The sequence below is a fragment of the Oryzias latipes genome, chromosome 6, assembly GCF_053564925.1.
Source record: "Oryzias latipes strain Hd-rR chromosome 6, Olatipes_Hd-rR_3.1".
NCBI lineage: Eukaryota > Metazoa > Chordata > Actinopteri > Beloniformes > Adrianichthyidae > Oryzias > Oryzias latipes.
The window spans coordinates 1,476,672-1,494,419 of NC_136242.1; the positions used below are offsets into that span (position 1 = coordinate 1,476,672).

Below are 17,748 nucleotides of genomic sequence, written 5' to 3' on the forward strand. Positions count from 1 at the left end.
CAGTGGATTCATAAATAATCATCACAAAACTCTCAATAAATTAGATTTGAACTTTGTGAAACCGACGACGTCGTATTTGCCATTTAAAAAAAAAATTCAAAGTAGTGATCATGGTGTCCGAATTGCTTTTAAAATCCAGGGCACTACATAGATAGTTTTTTAGGTAGTAAGGGTGGGAATTCGGACACAGCTTCAGTCTATGTCCCACAGTTCAGCTTCTTCAGGTTTCTGCTTCCATCACAGCTGTCCTGCCACAGTGCGCCTCCTGCCTGTGAGGAGGTGGAGCTACAGGAGAACAGGGTTCGCTCTCTGGCCACCCAGCTGCAGGCCAAGTTTGAGGAGAACCTAACGGGGTCGGCGCGTACAAAGGTGAGGAACGAGCTGGAAGAACACCAGAACGTCATTTTTTCATCTTCTGCTTCTGTTTTGTTTGTTTTTTCCTGAGAGGACAGAGCAAATATCTGTGATTTAAAATCAAGTTTGTTTCATTTTCAAACAGGCTGGAAGGCTCAAGTTTAGACTCCACAAAGCCTAAACTCTGCAGAAATATTTTATAAATGTGCTTTGAACTCAAAGCTCACCTTTAACTTTTCCTTCCTCCCTCATCCATTCCCTGGGTTTTACATTATAAAACATTTTAAATATGAAATCGTCATTTCATTTCATTTGATACTTGGTTTTTTTTCAGTGCTCACTTCTTTTTAAAACTTTAGTGCTTTCAGTTTATTTCCTTCCCCTTTTTGTTTTTCCTCTCCTCTTCCTCTGGTTTTCGTAACAGTCCACTGAGGATCCTCTCAGTCCTTCTCTTTCTTCCTCTGAGTCTTCCTCCCCAACACATCCTCTGTCAGATGAGGAGGAAGAGGAGGAGGGAGAGAACCCCCGCTTTGCTAAGTCCAAAGACACCCCTGCTCCTTCTTCCCTGGCTCCTCCTCCTCCTCCTAAATGGCAGGTAAGCTCGTCATCGGGCCCCCTCCTCTACAGAAGGCTTCAGCAAACCTTTCCCTCCTGCCCCTCTGCTTCCCAGCCTTCTGTCTACCTTCGCTTACTGGAGAATCCTACTCCTGTGGCCCCCCCCAAAGCCCCTCCCTCTGAAAGTGTCTGGAGCCGCTCTCCGTCGCCGGCTGACGGCCCCCCCACTGCAGCGAGTCCTGATCCCGCCTTGGAGCAGCAGGTTACCTTCATCCCTCACCTGAGCCTGTAGTTTTCCTCCATTTCCCTCCACTGACCCCCCCACCCCCTCCCGCTTTCTCCTCAGAGGACAAACGACGGAGCATCGATCAGAGAGATTTCAAAGAGGAGCATAGCAGAGAGGGCGGCGCTGCTCTCCTCCGTGTTTGGTGCTCCTGTGAGCAGCTGGCAGGTTCAGACTTTTACAGACCAGAAGAACCAGTTTCCACAATAACACCACTCTGAGCCGGGGGTCAATTCAGAGGGGGTCAAAGACCGCTTGCACATGACGTCACATCGCCTACATGGGGGCTGGCCAACCCTGGTCCCCAAGAGCCTCAACCCTGTGTGGTTTCCATCTGTCTCTGGACTGCTTGGTGCTGACGACCTGCATCAGGTGTGTTCCCTCAATCAGGATGTGGAATCACTGGAGTCAGCCAATCAGGGACGAGCCTGTCAGGGAGGACTGGAAGACCGGCAGGGTTGTGGCTCTAAAGCAGTGTTTTTCAACCTTTTTTGAGCCACGGCACACTTTAACCTTGACAAAAATCCCGCGGCACACCAGCATCCAAAAAAATAGATAAATAAAAAAAAAAGAAAAAGCTCAGTCTGTATTGATCTACAGCCGCTCTGCAATCTCACATGCATTTTTGTGATAATTGTTGCAGAAAAAGCTGGAAGCTGCAGCTGTTTTTTTCTAAAAGATGTATTAAAAATTAAGTCAAAAGATTCAAAAACTGTTTGATGTGTGTTCGTTGTTTTAAGACGTTAAGAGGAGAGACAGTCACTTTAATGCATCATGGGAGATGTAGTGCCGATAATGCGCCGACCGCAGAAGGACCAGCGTCTCTGAGCTTCATTGTTTTGTTCACTTGTTCCAGTCTGATACCAGATTCTGTGGAAAGCTACACCGCTAAAGACGAGCTTTAGCTGGTATTTTTCTTAGAACAGAGAGACTTTTTTGTGCTAAATCGAAACAAGGAAGTGAAGACTTTAACCACTTCTGATTGGTCAGACTGATGACATGTGATTAAGCCTTCAAGAATGATTGGTGGAGACAGTTAAAGGGGCGGGACTTTTCCTTACACAGTTGTAGCTGCAGCTAAATCACGGTATCCCGTTATTCTTATCAAAATATCTTTAATAGAATCATAAAAACACAAAGAAACACTGGTTGAAAAACACTGCTCTAAAGGACCGGGGTTGGCCAGCCCTGGCCTACATGAACACCACCGCCGCCATTTTGGGAGTCATAAGCGATCGTGACCGCCGCCATGGATCTTTTGTTCACCCAACTGTCTGCCTTTGAGCGTTTTCCTCTGTGTTTAATGGAGGCTGCAGAGTCTGCAACAGTGAAGTTTTCCAGATTCCTGGATTTCTTCCAGATCATCAAGTCTAAATGAAACGTGTCCAAACAAACAAGTAAACTAGAATGAATCAAATCCATTCACGCTTTAGTTTCCTAAAGTTTAACAGGGCTCATTTTGAATTTCATTTTCATTGGTATTGGTCAATTCAATTTGCAGATGCAGGTTTTTGGAAAAAAAGGTTGTTTTTTTTTTTCCATAATTAGGTCACTGTTAAAAACAAAAAGTAACAGATTGTCACTGGATTAAAATCCAAATGATACCCTTCCTAAGGTTGGTCGATAAATCAATTTTACGGATACATTTGAACTGATTGTTTAATAAAGATTTATTTTGAGGAAAATTGGGATTCATTTTTGAGAAAATACATTCCGTGAATTTTCTTACAGAAAGTAAAAGGAGGGAGAAAAAGTCGATTGAAATTAGAAATTGAATGTGGTGTGGAAAAAAATCTGAGATTTTATTTTTTTAACTATCTGCAGGCTGCCACATCTGTGGTTTGACTGCAGCGACCCGCGTTTTCTGCCTTCATTCTGTGGAAATCGGTAACACTGGAAGCCTGAATTTGGAGTTTTTCTGTTGTGACAACCAACAGTATCACATGATGAGATTGGTGGCTATTTCTCTGCATCCAAAGTTGCTGATTTGGCCCTTTAGATGTATCCAAACCATGTGTGCTTGACGCCCAAAATGGCAAACAATGGCGTGACGTCACTGCAAAGGGGTCTATTTGTGTCTCTAGAGTTGTCCCAAACTTGTGTTTTTTGAGGTGAAGACAACCAGATCCACAAAACACAAACTAAATGTTCAGATTGTGAGAATTCTCAGTTCTCTTCTGTGTGAATGCTGCAGTTTCCTCCTTTTCCTAAACACCTGCAGGTCAAATCCTCTTCCTCTGCTTCTTCATCCTCATCTCCTGCTCCCCCTGCCGCTCCTCTGCCTGCCTCTGAGACCTTTCCTGTGGTCCACCCCGTCCCTGACCCCGCCGCCCAAGCTGCTTTTTCTCTCATTGCCCCTGCAGATAAAGGCAGAGCTCAGCCACCCTCCTCCTCCTCCAGGAAAAAGTCCTCCTTTCACACTGCCACTGTTTGTTCGCCCAGCACTGACGAGGCTCTGAAGATCTCTGCTGACTCAGACCTCCAGAGAACAAATGAGCAGGAGGAGGTTCAGAGCGCCCCCTGGGGGGGTTCAGACCACAGGAACTTAGGCGAAAATGACCGCATGAAGGTAACATTGTTCCTTTGCTGGTCTGTTTTGGCGTAACTTGTGTGAAACGTGCTGAAGATGCGTCAGATGCATCTCAACATGTTCCCCATGTGATGAAGAACGCTGCTCCGTCCAGCCTAAGTCAGAAACGGGACCCGTTCATCATCTTCTGCTCCAAACTCTGTCACTAGTGGGAGAATCTGGATCCCCACTCATTTCCCTCCGTCTCCTTAGGTGCTGCTGCGTTCACTCAAACCCGTTTAGTCTGATCTGCCAAATCTGGTCCAAAGACTGTATGTTTTGGTTTTTGACTTGAGTAGATAATGATGAAGAGCAGCACCTCTTCCTCATGGGAGGTGCATTTGTTTTCTTACTTTTTTCATTTTTACTTTGGTTCCTCTTAGCAAAGGCTGGGTTCAAGCAGGGCAGACACGGAACGACTGTCAAAACAACAAACCGCTTTAATCAGTCGGAGCCGACCAACCGGTCCAGAACCGGAGAACCACAGAACCGCTTCACGTACTCTAGATCTAATCGGAAAATACAAAGGAGGATTAGTTATACAGCGTTTCATTGTTTAATGCAGGAGTTAGGTTCTAGAAACAAGCTGCGATGGGTCAAGTCTGTGATACAAAACTCCTCACTACACACTCTTCTGTGTAAACTCTCAAAACCTTCACAGAAAAATAAGTCCAGGATTATAGAATGAAAACAAAGATCTGATCAAGATCACAGAACTTATTCTGTACAGGAGAAACGGCATGATGGAGATTGATTGACAAGTCAACAGCCAATCAGGAGCGGTTTAAAAAAAGAAAATCTGCAAAACGTGGAGACCGTCAAAGATGAACTGTGATAAAGTGAGGCAAGACGGTATTTAGTATAAAAAGATTTTTTATACTAGAAGATGCTGCAGGCAATCATGAGGTCTGAGCTTATTTCAAAAATCGAATCTATGAATGCAATCAATAAAAAAGAAGCATGATTCCCCATCAGAACAATAATAGAACACCTCATTTTTCATATTTTTTGTCTTAGAAATGTAAATGAGTTCATGCTGCTGCTGAGCTTTAGATGCTTTGGAGGAACCAGCTTGACCCAACTCAACTCTGAAGGGAAAAAAATGAACGCTTTTATGAATGAGTTTTTCTGAAATCTAAATGAAGTACATTCTTCATCAGTTACTAGGATTAAACCGGTTTCACTTCGAGATTTTCTTGCACTTTGTTTCCACGAGTAGACCTGGACAAACCGCTTAAGGTCAAACAAAAGTTTCCTTTTTGAAGGCGTTCATGCTGATTATGCTGCCTGCTTCTGATCTGTTCTGACTAAATGGTAAACTGAAACAATGCACCGTTGGGGAGAGGAGTTTTGATGGCATAAATGAGAGCAAAGCTTTTAGTTGGTGCATTTTGGTCTAAACTAAATGTTCTTTTAGGACAGTGGTTTGTCTTTCATCAGCTGACATTTAAGATCAGTGGTCCCCAACCTTTCTCAGGCCTTCAGCCGCCTTAATGTCGGACAGTATTTTCAGACCGGCCTCTTCCAGGCTCTGTAAAATACCTGCAGCTGCTTTGAACTTTATTTGTTCACTAGATTTTGTGTAGGAACTATTAAAATGGGAGATTGATTTCCCCTTAGCAAATAACAAAAAAAGGGGAAGCTTAAAAAAAACTCAGACGCCAGCTTTAGCCTTGTCTGACTTTTAGGGTGTCACTAAAACTGGTATTTTCTAAATATAAATATGAATCCACCGTTTCAACGACTTTATTAACTGCATCCTTGAAACAGTAGACAGTCGTTGCTGAATATTCTGCATTGTTATAGTTTGTGGGAACAATTTTAAATCCTTATTTGGAGTAAAGACTCTGGATTTTGTCTGTTAAATGCAGATTTCTTGTATTTTAAAGATAAAGGCTCCAATTCTGTTTCCTCACTGGATCTTTGCTGCATAAACGTTTCAAATATGTTTGTTTTTTTGGTAACTTGGCTAGCTTGGGTTTCAATTTGGAGGTCTGTGCAGCTGCTTTAAGAAAATAGTGGATACATTTAAGACTTGTGACCGAGCGACTTGACAGGCATCAAGAATGAGCTGGATGTGGTGGAGAGAATCCAGTCGTTTTCTAAATAAACCTTCCTTCAGATTGTAATGCCAATGGTACCAGCTTTCCCACGGACTGGTACCAGGTCTGCGGGCCTGGGAGTTGGGGACCACTGGCTGAGAAAAATGAGGCGAAGTGTTGAGGCCACAGTGCAGGTGACACTTGCTCTGGTCTGCTGTGGTTCAGTGTCCAGGCGGCTGTGACGCTGAGCGCAGCAGAAGAAACGCTCTGAAGTTCCGCTCGAGCAGCTGTCCCAGCGGCGCTCCCAGTTACAGTAAGGAGGTACACATGTGCACCTCAGCCCACACGGGTCTCCTCTGTCCTCCTGATGCTCCGTCAGCTCCAATTCCTTCTTTTCCCTCTTTGTCGCTTTTCAACTGTAGCGGATAGTTGGGAAAGTGTCTTCGTCCATAAATGCCAAAGCTCAGATTCTGGCCATCCTCTATGAGACCGACCACAGACCCAACGCCCCGCCGGTAAGAAGCTCCAGGGCTCCCTGTGAGGCCGGCATGTTCATCCGCCAGCACCAGAGACGCCCTCTTTCTGACTCTGCCTAACTGCTTGATCCCCTCTTCATCCTCCAGCAGGTTTCTGATGGCAGCAGCATTTGGGGCCTGTGGAAGTCCAGCATGACGTTTGGCTCTGAGCTTAACAACACTTTGATTTCTGATGTGCTACTTGATGTATTTAAAGTCACTGAAGTCCGTGGCTGAACTGAACTGACTCAACAAAAGGAGCATGTGTGTTTTTTATGTGGTTCAAACGGAGGAAAGTGGAGGCGCTTTTGATAAAAGACTTAATGGCCTTTGATTTATTCATGAAGCGTAGAATAAAATGTGCATGAAAAGGAGAAACATGCAGAAAAAACATTTGTTTTTACACAGATAATTCACCAATTATGCTTTTTTTTTTTATCTTGGCAGCATCTCACAACAGTCCCACCATGATTTCATTTTTATATTCCTAAGTTTTATGAATTTCTCTTTAAATCCAGGATTTAAAAACGTAATATTTTAATGTTTTGTTGACATTATTCTCTATAGAGTCTTATTTTATTGTCACACAGATGACAGTTGCACGTTTTATGGTGTATGTGGAACATAACAGTAACATACGTCCCCTGATGAGTGTTATTGGTAAATGATTGACAGGTGAAGCCTCCAAGGCAGATTCAGTTTGCACAGATCCTGAATAAACCCTCTTGCCTCATGTAGAAGCTGCTGCTGCGGGAAAACCCAACCACTGTGGGGGAACTTGACTCTAACACGTCTCTCTTGTCCTCTTCCTCTCAGTGCGTGGGGCGCCGGAACGCCCCCCCCGGGCTCGGCGGCAGCGACATCTGCCACTTCTGCACCAAGCGGGTGTACGTGATGGAGAGGCTCAGTGCCGAGGGCTTCTTCTTCCACCGAGAGTGCTTCCGCTGTGACGTCTGCCGCTGCATGCTCCGTCTGGGAGGACACACCTTTGACTCTCAGGGGGGTACGTTTCACTGTGACTCCTAAAGCTTGGGGGGGGGGGGGGGGGGGGGGGCTCCTGTGAGGACAGCAGAAGCTCTTCGTTAGCCCTTCTGGATGTGTCAGAGCTGAGGGTTTGTCTGTTTTCCTTCACAGCTAAGTTCTACTGTAGGATGCATTCAGCTCAGCGTCAGGCCAGCATCCAGCCGGGCATGTTCACGAGGAGGCCGGTAAGAAACTGCAGCTTCTCCTCAGTCCTGGTCCAGACAGACAAACATAAAAAACATAAAAAGTGCTTCAATAGGTGTTAAAATTGTTAAAAACTGGAGAAATAATAATAATAATAATAATAATAATAATAATTGTAGCGACTTCAAAACCAAACAGTCGCTGAGAGGCTGATGCTGGGTCAAATAACCATGAAGCATAACGAAGTTTTAATATTGAAAAAGAAGGTAATTAAATCCACGTATTATATTGTGAACAAAAAAGAGAAAAAACAAAGAATCAAGAAAAAGCACAAAAGCGAAAAAAAGCATATAGAGCGGTCAACAAAAAATACGGCAACCCAGCTCACCCCCCCCCCCCCCATTCCTTATTACACAGGGAAAAACCGTAGGTGAGAGTCAAATAATGTCCCAGCCCACAACCATGTGACCCACCAGCTGATTACCCTACTCCATGACCTATAATGAAAACATAAAAATAATATTCATTCACCCTACAAAAAACAAAATTACTTCATGGCACTTACAATAAAAAAAAATTATATATATATATATATATATATATATATATATATATATATATATATATATATATATATATATATATATATATATATATATATATATATATATATATATATATATATATAATTAATGGAAATAGTCAATTACCATAACAATTGCGAGCAATTAACATCACCCAGTGAGGGTCCTTGGGCAAGACCCTTAACGCTAATGGCTACCTCACAACTTGAGAGACAATGAACCACATGTCATACCGGCTCAGACGTCGCCCGGCCAAACAAGGTCTGCGTCAGGTGCTGGGGGACCAGAGCACCCTGATGGAAAGTGGGCTACTGGAACAAGATGGAAATGGACTAGATGTGAGAACAAGGTTCTGTTAGAATGCTACTACTCAAGTAATCCCACCCAGGGGGGTAACATGCAGAGAATGTGGAATGAATGGATGCTTCGAAACCCACAATCAAGGCTAACTGCCAAACAACTGGTAGCTCAGTGCTCTAACATCCACAAACGGCAACTCCTATCACAACTTGAGATTGAAGCAATACAATACAATGGCAATACCACAGGAGTGCCAGAACAGCAGGTCAGAGAGGATGCTATACCACACTCCCACTCTGAACTTGGGTACACAACCCCAACAACTACAGATATGCTGAGCGAGGCAGCAACTGACCTGAGAGACAAGATCATGTCTACAATGAACACTAGGCAACCCCGACACCAGCTACAATGATTAAGTGATGTACCGCCTGAAAGTCTTGTGGAAAATGTGAATGAAGCATTGAGGGTAATTCCTACCACAACAATCACAGAAACCAATGAACTGGTTTACACTTCAGCAGCACTGAATGGCTCAGTCCTTAGAAACCATTGAAACCAGGGGGGTCAAACTCATTTTAACCGCGGGCCACATCAGCATAGTGTCTGTCCTCGAAGGGCCAGATATAACTTATACATGTAACTAAATGTAATGAAAAGTAAATGTAACTACTCCTTAATGTTAAATAACTCATCGTTTATTTATTATAACTTTTTAAAGTGACAATTACAGTTGCATAGAAACATATGTTTGCTTGTTACTTTAGCATAAATCCTTTTCCATTTGATTCTGTCAGGTTGGGTTACATGGACAGTGTTTAAGTCCCACTGTTTAGTTGCCCAATCCAATATTTCAAGTCCAATTCCCCCTAGATATGAATAAATACACAACAATTTTTATTTTAAGAAATTAAAAACTTTTATGCTCACGCGGGTAGAGCTGTGACGTGTCAGATTTTTTATCACTGCGGTGATGAACCACTCCCCCGGCGGCCGCATCAGAAATAAATACAATTCCAACGTAGTATTCTTTATTAACAAATAACAGTAACAACTAACTACTACCTATCTAACTAATGAACTAACTATATAGGTGTTGTAGATTAACTGTGACTGTGTCAGCGCGCTGCGTCGTGTAGGACTAGGAGGAAGGTGTGCACACGTGTGTTGGGGGTGTGTGTTGATTCTTCTGCAGCGGACCGCTCTGGAGCTGCACGCAAGTTTCACCTGTGCTCTCTGGTACAGACATCTTCAGACAGATTCATATTATATTATGTATTGCCCAGTAATAAGCAGACTGCAGAGTGTTCAGTGTCACCTTTCCGGTAGCCGTGAAGCCTGACACCCATGAAGAACGCGGGGCAGGAGGCTCCGCCTTTGTTTATACAGACACGTAAGGTTACGCTGTAAAAAATAGTTCCCAAACAAAACATGTAGTGATATTCATGGAAATCTAACAGCGCGCGTTCACATTTGGTGTTACGGAGTGAAGGAGAACAGTAATACCCCCCAACACAAAATCCTCCAGTGGGCGGCCGTGTCGCGCACTTAAGAACGCACGCAGCTTGTAACGGAAATGAAAACAATGGAAATTAATAATTAGAAAGCAGTAAATTTGTCATATTTCCTTGCGAGACGGAAACTTCTGTTGTAGAATGAGGATGTGTGCTTCTGAAAGCGACAGACAGTGACAGGCGCAGTGGGACAAAAGGAGACAACAGTCTGAAAGAAAGAAGGAAAGTCTGAACACAGGACTGGCAGGAAAAGGAAATTATAAGCAAAGATGAAGGTGTTTGATGTGTTTATTATAGTTCCAATCACGCACCATATGCAGAACTTTCAATAAAAAAAAAAAGTGCGGTGATGAGGTCATCATCAAAGTTCTACTCTCGGGCCACATAAAATGACATGGCGGGCCACATTTGGCCCGCGGGCCTTGAGTTTGACACATGTGGTTTAAACCATCACGTGGATTTGTGTTTCCAGTCGTGTCCCGACAAAATAAAGGCTGATGTTATTCCCACATATTAACGTTCAGCCAAGATGCAGATTGCAGAATTTCCTGCATGAATTTATGTTCATCAAAGGCTAAATGTTGTTGTTGCCTCTCTTAGTCCTGGCCTCTTCCAGCTCCGTTCTTCAACAGAAAAAGCACTGATCACATGGATTAAAATTAAAATGATGAGCGAACAGGCGCTTCATAATAACCGTAACATTAATAAAGCACGTTTAGAGGATCATCTCCTATATTACCGAGCTGCCAGATATTTATGTATGTAGCTTCTCGGCGGAACTCATTTCCTCTTCCGGTATTTCAAACATTACTGCACATGTGCGAATGATTTATTCTGACCGACAGTGTGACCCATGTGAACGTTTGTTATAAACGGAAAAAGGTTTTCTGGGCCCATGTACACGGTTGAATTCTAATCCGACCAAGATATTTTGCACATGTAACCGCGGCTTATGGTGTCGACTCGCAGCGTGGCGGGGGCGTGGTGGGGGCGTGGCATCATGATGGTGTCTCTCCATTGTGATGTCAGTCAGCCATCTCAATGGAGGATGGTATCGTCTATCAGCACAACCCTACCACCCACAGAGTCTTGTACATGGGAACTTGACATGACGAAGACATCACTTCAGTCTGTCACCTTATTCAACAACAAACCAGAATCCCCCCACCCCCCATTGGCTCATTTTCTGAAAGAACGACCTGCATAGAGATGTACAGATTTACTTTTCTGACAGGTTTTCATTGGTTGACACATTTTTCACTGGTTCGGCCGTAAAGTTGAAACTCTTGGGGGCATGAGGAAGGTCAGAGGCTATGAAGTAGGCGAGCACCTCCACCCAGGGGAGAACCCATGAGGCCAAATGTCATCAAGAGCCTAGTAGACTTTCAGGGGAGGAGATGGCAGCAGTCCTTCATCTGCCTCTCTTCTTCCTCGGATGTTCTGGAGCTGGCTCACTATGGACCCTTCAGGTCCTCTGCTCCCAGTGATCCAGAGTCCAGAGAGGACCCAAGCCTTTCTCCGATCATCCTCGCAGAAGCCGGACTTTTTCAGGGCCTCGTGTCCGTTTAGCGCCAACCCTTGGGGCGTCTTCTGACAATCATGTGGAAGTATTTTCTGTTCTTTCCCTTAATTTGTTTTTAACCGCACAAATTTTAAAATGTTTGCGGGTCTTTCAGGACTTTCTGCTTCTCTTCACCCTTTGCAGTATTTGAAAACCTGTTGGACGGTTCTTCCAACATGAACTGTAACTTGAAACATGTGGAGATGAAGACCACTGCTCCTGTCTGCACATGTTCTTCATTTCTGAAGCTCCAGCAGGAAGTTTTGATTAGTGTTCCCTTGTTTATCGCTCAGAAAAATAACCCACCATAGGTGAAACCAGTGAGTTACAAGTATATATGTTTGAAGCTGCAAACCCCCCCCCCCCCCCCCCTACACACTTTCTACACCTGCATCCATTTAGCCACCGGTGAAAACAATTCTGGATCTCAGACGCTAAAACGGAGAGTTCTGTTTTTCCCATCAGTGCTGCATTCAGTAGTTCTCCAGAACAACAACACTTAAACGAAAGCATGTGAGAAATGTGAGGATTTTAGTCACTTCACATCTAAAATCGTGTTGTTATGCTCCTCTTTCTTTTCCAGGAGGACCGAGGTCATGCCAAGCCCTCGCCGCTGGACGGTGGGATCGGCTCCCCTGCAGGCAGCGCTCAGATGCGCCCCCCAGGTACCCTTGTTTCCTTGCTTAGGCGGAGCCTGAGCTGGCCGCAGCAGGCCGGCTGGGCTGTGTGCTTGCTGCCTGGACGGCTGTGGGGGGGCGTGTGTGGGTCATTCACAGCTGTGGGCTCCCACCTCAGCAGTTCCTCCCACGAATATGTCTCCCTGTTTGAGCTCCTGAGCCTGGGCTGTCCTCTGCTCTGCATGATGTTTGAGGTGCTGGGACAGATCTACCGGGAGCCCCAGCTGGCCCCCCCAGCAGCAGCAGCAGCAGCGTTCGGGCCTCATGCAGGAGAACTCTGAGGAGGCTGCGTCCGCCTCATGGAGCGCGTGGACCTCCTTCCCTGTGCGGCTCCAAATGGACACACTTCTCCCTTTGGTTGTTAGTCGGTGCTGTGGGCTTCACGGCTGCAGTGCCCTCGCTCTGCAGACTCCTGGAAGCTCGCTCTTTCACCCGAGCGCAGCCGGACGAGCAGACAAATCCGGGAAACGCCCAAACGGTGCTTCCAGAACTCGTTCGGCTTTGTCCAGCAAGTTTCAGTCACCTATGTATTTTATTTTTTGACTTCCTAAAGTGTTAGAAGATCCTTTCTTATTGTTTTTTTATGAAGACGGTTGAGAACAAAGCCATACCATTTCATTTTAGTTCCTTCTTTTGCCAAATATTTTTGAGCATGTGTGTGCACGTTCTTAGCTTTGTTTGAGGATACTTCGCCTGGTCCTCAGTCCCTCCCGCTTTTATGTTTTTGACTCTAAGAGAGAACGTCTTTTGCGTCTTTTCTTTCCACGTCTTATTTCAAACCTTTTCTCTTCTGAATTTGAAGTGAGATCAGCTTTGGCCGATGACGTTTTCTGCATGACTCAGTATTTTGTCGTTTCCTGTCCTCCCGTGTTCCATTTCCCAGCATTCCTCCTGTACGTTCTGTTCTCTGCGTTTGTTGCGCTCCGAGTTTCCAGTGCTGTGATTGGCTGAATCCTGCAGGAGGCCATTGGCTCTGGGTTTAGTTGAAAATGATGTTGCTGCTTTTGCACTGGTTCCCCCTTTCACCTGGATTAACCAATCACACGAGCCTCGAGTCTCTGCATGCGTGTGCTCGACTTTAAAGAACGGATGCGACCCTAAATGTTCAAATGCGGCAGACTGAGTGAAGCTGCCGCGGTTTACATCTCAATTCAGGGTCAGGAACTTCTGATGTCTGTGTAAAATTCTTCATCTGCTGGTCTCAAAACCCATCTCAGTTTAGTTCCTAATTTCTTGATGGCAAATTGGTGAAAGAACAGAGAGGTCTTCTGTGGAAAGATCCAGTGAGTGTGAGTTTTGTCGTCATACGTTGCTTAAAGCCAGTAGCTCTGCTGCTTCTGCATGCCGCTTTCAACCCTCTAACCTCACCTTCATCCCTTTTTCACCCTCCGAGGTAACCTTCGTCCTCATATCTGTGGTTCCCTCTGTTTCAGAAGGAGGCCCAAGCCCCCCTGCGCCCCTCTCCACCTCCTTTTCTTCTTCCTCCTAGTCTTTCCTCTGGAGATGATTGGTGCAATACCAGCTTTTTATTTTCTTTTATGCACTTTGATGGCTGAATTGTTTTTGTATTCTATTTGATTGCAGCAGATTTGTTTTCCCAACTCTTGGTAAATTCAGTCAAACTGCTTTAGTTATGATTTAAAGAAGCTGTAAATATATTTAAAAATAAATTATTTCTTCTTCACTTATCTTTTCTTTGTCGTTTGTTGGGGATTGTTTCTGATGAAGACTTCTTTCTGCACCCCTGTGCTGTTCCGCTGACGTCACACCAGTCCTGTTCAGGGCCAGCGGAGAAACTCCACGTAAAACGCAAAGCAGAAACCGCTCAGCTCCAAAGCCTGAACAGAAGTGAAGTGAATCTGTCGCTTCCTGCCGACCTTCTCTCTTCCTGCCTCTGGGTGTGGTTTTCTTTAGGAGAAAGAAGGAACGTCTTCAACCCTTTAGCTCTCATGCTCTCCTCCAGTTGATGAGGCCTTTGTGTAAAACTGAACACGCACACAAAACCCGCTGAGAGATCATCACATGTTTTGCACCAACCTCCACCCATCCCAACATTTTTCAAAGATTGTCACTTCCTTCAAACTGTTTTGACTTAAAAATGCTTCTTTTAAAGGATTTACTGCTTTTCCTTCATTACTGATGATCTTGCAGAAGCTTTTATCTAACTAGAGGCCCAAGTGCCGTGCTAAAAGGGTTCATGACAGCTGATCAGGCCAATAAGATATTGCCCCCCCTTTATTTATCTCTCAAAATAAGAAGTACACTTGTATTCCTGAGATGATCTGATATTTGGTTGTTTTTAAAAAGGGGAGATGGTTCAGAGGTAAATGTGTGATGGTTTGATTCCACGCCCCATGTTTGCCATGAGTGTCTAAAGGCTGCTGGGTGTATGACAGACGCCTAACGGCAGGCAGAAACCTTCACAATCTGCAGCCAAAGTGACCACCTTCACGTTTCAAAAGTGTCCAAAAAGAGCCGATATAAGTGTTAACCCCCTCCCCTCCTGCCGCCGCCACTGCCGGGGTTCGCTTTCATTTCTTTGCTGTGATGAAGTGGAGTCACCTGTGGAAGCTTCTGTTCTCTTTCATTTCTCTGTGAGTACTTGCTTGTTGAATGAAGTTCCTCACTTCTGTTTCATTCGTTTTAGCTCCACAGATGTTTTAAAGCCACTAGCAAACTACCTGGATTGTCTAAACACGGAGACGTGCATGAATTGTGCGGTTTGTCTCCGTGAGTCACACCTGGTGAATGGCTGAAATAGCGTTGGTGTTTGCAGGCGAGGTGGAGCTTCACAGAGGAGATCCAGACGACACGGAGATGGCCGTGGAGGCTCTGGAGGCCTCCTGCATCATCACGCCTTCAGAAGAGGAGCGCAGCAGAGGTCAGACAGCCACACCACAACGTTTGTCATCACTGTCTCACACTCCAGCTTCTATTCAGCTTTATTTTGAGACGGGGGGACATTCCACAGATGTCAGTTTTGTGGCCTGGACCCAAAAGCAAAAAAAAAATTTGCAAAGACTTTTTCTCAAACACAAAACAAGACGATGAAAGACAAAATAGTTGTATTTATGTTTTTTTTTCTAGCTTGTCCTGTCCAACAGCTGAGCAAGCAGATCAGAGCTGAGTGCCTCTTGTATTGGACAGATTTTATTGTTACAATTGGGGTTTATGGATCTACAGACAGACTGGGAGTATATTTGTATAAACCCCTTTTGTATTTGAGGCTAAGCTCTATTTATGAAAATTATATCTGTATGCATTCCTTGTTAAAACATAAATGTGTTGTGAGTAAATTAAATTACATAACTTAGTTCACACAGCAACCACAAAAAATAGTCTGCTGACAACTATTTACAGGTATAACCATGCAGTAATCATTAATCATTTATTTGATTATTTATGTATTTCAAACAAACTCCAGCTTCTCTTCAAGAATTCCAGACCTGTAGTATTCCTTTCAAATCTTAAAAATTCATGTCTGATGCAGTAAATTCTGGGTGAACATTTTTAACAGACCCCCCCCTCTACATCTGTTCCATAGCACATGTGACAGAGGGTCAGGTCAAAATAATCAGTTATACCTACGTACTCTAAAAAAACATTCAGCTTGATGGTCATCCAAACAGGAGCAGCTTTCACACTGAGTAGTTAGGAAAGACTTCTTTCTTTGTGTTTATTTGATTGCTATTCAGTACACTTTGATACGAATGACTGTTCAACGATTTGACACAACTTTGCTTAAACTTTGGAAAAAGGCTACGCCTTTAAAGTCCCACTCCGACGATATTTGTTTCCATTGTAAAATCGTTTTCGGTTGTCTTTTCATAGTGACTGGGCATAGGAGTTCCCCTGTGGATTGTGGGCGGGACTCCGCTAGTTTCCCATCTAAGTTCTGGTACATTGCCTGTCCGTCCTGGGGGAGGATCCCTCCTTCATGTGGGCACCCCTGAGGTTTCTGCTTTTTTTTCCAGAATCCTTTTTTTTTCAAGTATAGTATATATAAAGTGTATTCTTTTTTGGGATGAGAACTATTTTTGTTAGAAAGCAGCTGTTAAGTTTGTTGCGGGTCTGGAATCATCAGTGGGGAGTCTAAGCCCCGCCTCTCTACCTGTTCACACCTCTGCGCGTAAACACGTAGAAATGCAGTTTTAATCCTGAATTATTTTACATTTGTCCTCCACCATAAGAAAAAAGCTACAAAAACATGTTAAAAAAACACCATTTCCATTTGAGTGGGTCTTTAAACTGTCCCTGCCAATCATTCTTGGAGGCTTAATCATATACAGCATCAATCTAGCCAATCAATAACTTCCATGGCTCATAAAGTCTCAGTTATAACAGAAATAACAGCTAAAGATGCTGTTTAGCTGAGTATTTCCCTTTGCTGCTGTTGGTCATTTCTTTTTGGTTTTTTCCCCTGCACCACCATCACTCATATCCATATGTTTGTTCTCCCGTTGGAGAACTGACAGAAATGTTTAACCAAGATCTAGAACCAGAGCTTTGACTTTTCAAAACGATGAAATGCTGAATAAAGCTTGTTGTCTTGTTTGTTTTGCTGCAGGTGAAAGCAGCAGTAAGAACCACGTGAAACGGAAGATCCGCATCTGTGAGTGCCTCTGCTTCCTCTCACCAGCTTCTGTTTCAAACTGTTGGAGCTCAACAAAAGTAAAACTTTCTGTGAGGTTTTGTTCTTGGCCTCTGGTTGCATGTTTTGGTTAGCAGCTGTTCCGGTCAGCACCACTTTATGTGCAATCAAGCGAGTGCTTTAGTGCTTTCATCAGTCGGTCCTTTATTGATAAAGTACTTATCATCCAAAAAAAAAAAAAAAAATGCTCAGACTGAAGACCCAAAATGTGGTTTTTTTGAAGAGCTCATTTTTGAAAATTCAAGATGGCGGCCTCTTCCTGAAGTCAAGGGTCAACGAAACTTCGGTTGTGGTTGTAGCCCAAGGGTGTCAAACATACGGCCTGCTGGCCGTTTCCGGCCCGCCATATGATCGCCATAAATGTGGCCCAGTCAGGAAGAGTAAAAAATGTTAAGGATGTTTAGAAAAAAAGCACATTTCTAGTCCATTCCTGTGGGGAGTTGTGATTTTTTTTTTTTAAAGAAATAACCGAAATGCTCAATTCCCCCACTAGGGGGAGCAAAGGAAAAGCAACACTGGTGAAACAGCATATCTCTGCACGTGCCAAAGTGAATTCTAACCGCTTTGGGTCTGGGTAGGATGCAGTTTGGTTCCCTGGGAGCCTCACAGCTGTTACATTGCTGTAAGAATGATTAGTGAGACCTTAATGACCAAAATGTTGTCAAAAAGAAAAAAAGGCTGAAAAATGGACGGTTTTATTTGATCATGGAGCTGAAGGCAAAACCTGCATGCTAGGTATGTCATCAACAGGTCGCAGTGCTCCAAGAATGTAACATTCAAAAGTTTCACCGTTTGCAGTTTAGAAAAGAGAAGATTTGCCAACCATTAGCTGGACAGAAAAAACAACCGTCTGCATTTACTGCAGCCGTGACGTCAGTGATGGAGCAGTGACAGACACCTTACTGCAGACAGGTTGGTGCAGACATCCAAACTATTTTTAGATGGTGAACTTATGGCAAAATGCTGCAGAAGTCAT

The 17,748-nt window shown here is 44.1% G+C and overlaps 1 protein-coding gene across 8 annotated transcripts in view; it reads left to right on the plus strand.

Annotated features, from left to right (window-relative positions):
- mical2b (microtubule associated monooxygenase, calponin and LIM domain containing 2b) overlaps positions 1–17,748 on the plus strand; it is a 65,646-nt gene that overhangs the window by 36,779 nt on the left and 11,119 nt on the right. For 4 of the 8 annotated variants that reach the window (XR_013656257.1, XM_023955417.2, XM_078948186.1 and 1 more), the window contains exons 16-27: positions 244–369; positions 779–949; positions 1,025–1,171; positions 1,256–1,360; positions 3,414–3,761; positions 6,029–6,124; positions 6,226–6,318; positions 7,135–7,321; positions 7,453–7,526; positions 12,028–12,109; positions 14,898–15,002; positions 16,689–16,733. Coding sequence is in view for 7 of the 8 variants with exons in the window: in XM_023955417.2 (XP_023811185.1) it covers positions 244–369; positions 779–949; positions 1,025–1,171; positions 1,256–1,360; positions 3,414–3,761; positions 6,029–6,124; positions 6,226–6,318; positions 7,135–7,321; positions 7,453–7,526; positions 12,028–12,109; positions 14,898–15,002; positions 16,689–16,733 (1,579 nt within the window). In the remaining variant the exon portion in view is untranslated. The remainder of the gene's footprint in view (positions 1–243; positions 370–778; positions 950–1,024; positions 1,172–1,255; positions 1,361–3,413; positions 3,762–6,028; positions 6,125–6,225; positions 6,319–7,134; positions 7,322–7,452; positions 7,527–12,027; positions 12,110–14,897; positions 15,003–16,688; positions 16,734–17,748) is intronic. The other 4 variants (XM_023955423.2, XM_078948187.1, XM_023955421.2 and 1 more) reach the window with 3 other exon arrangements.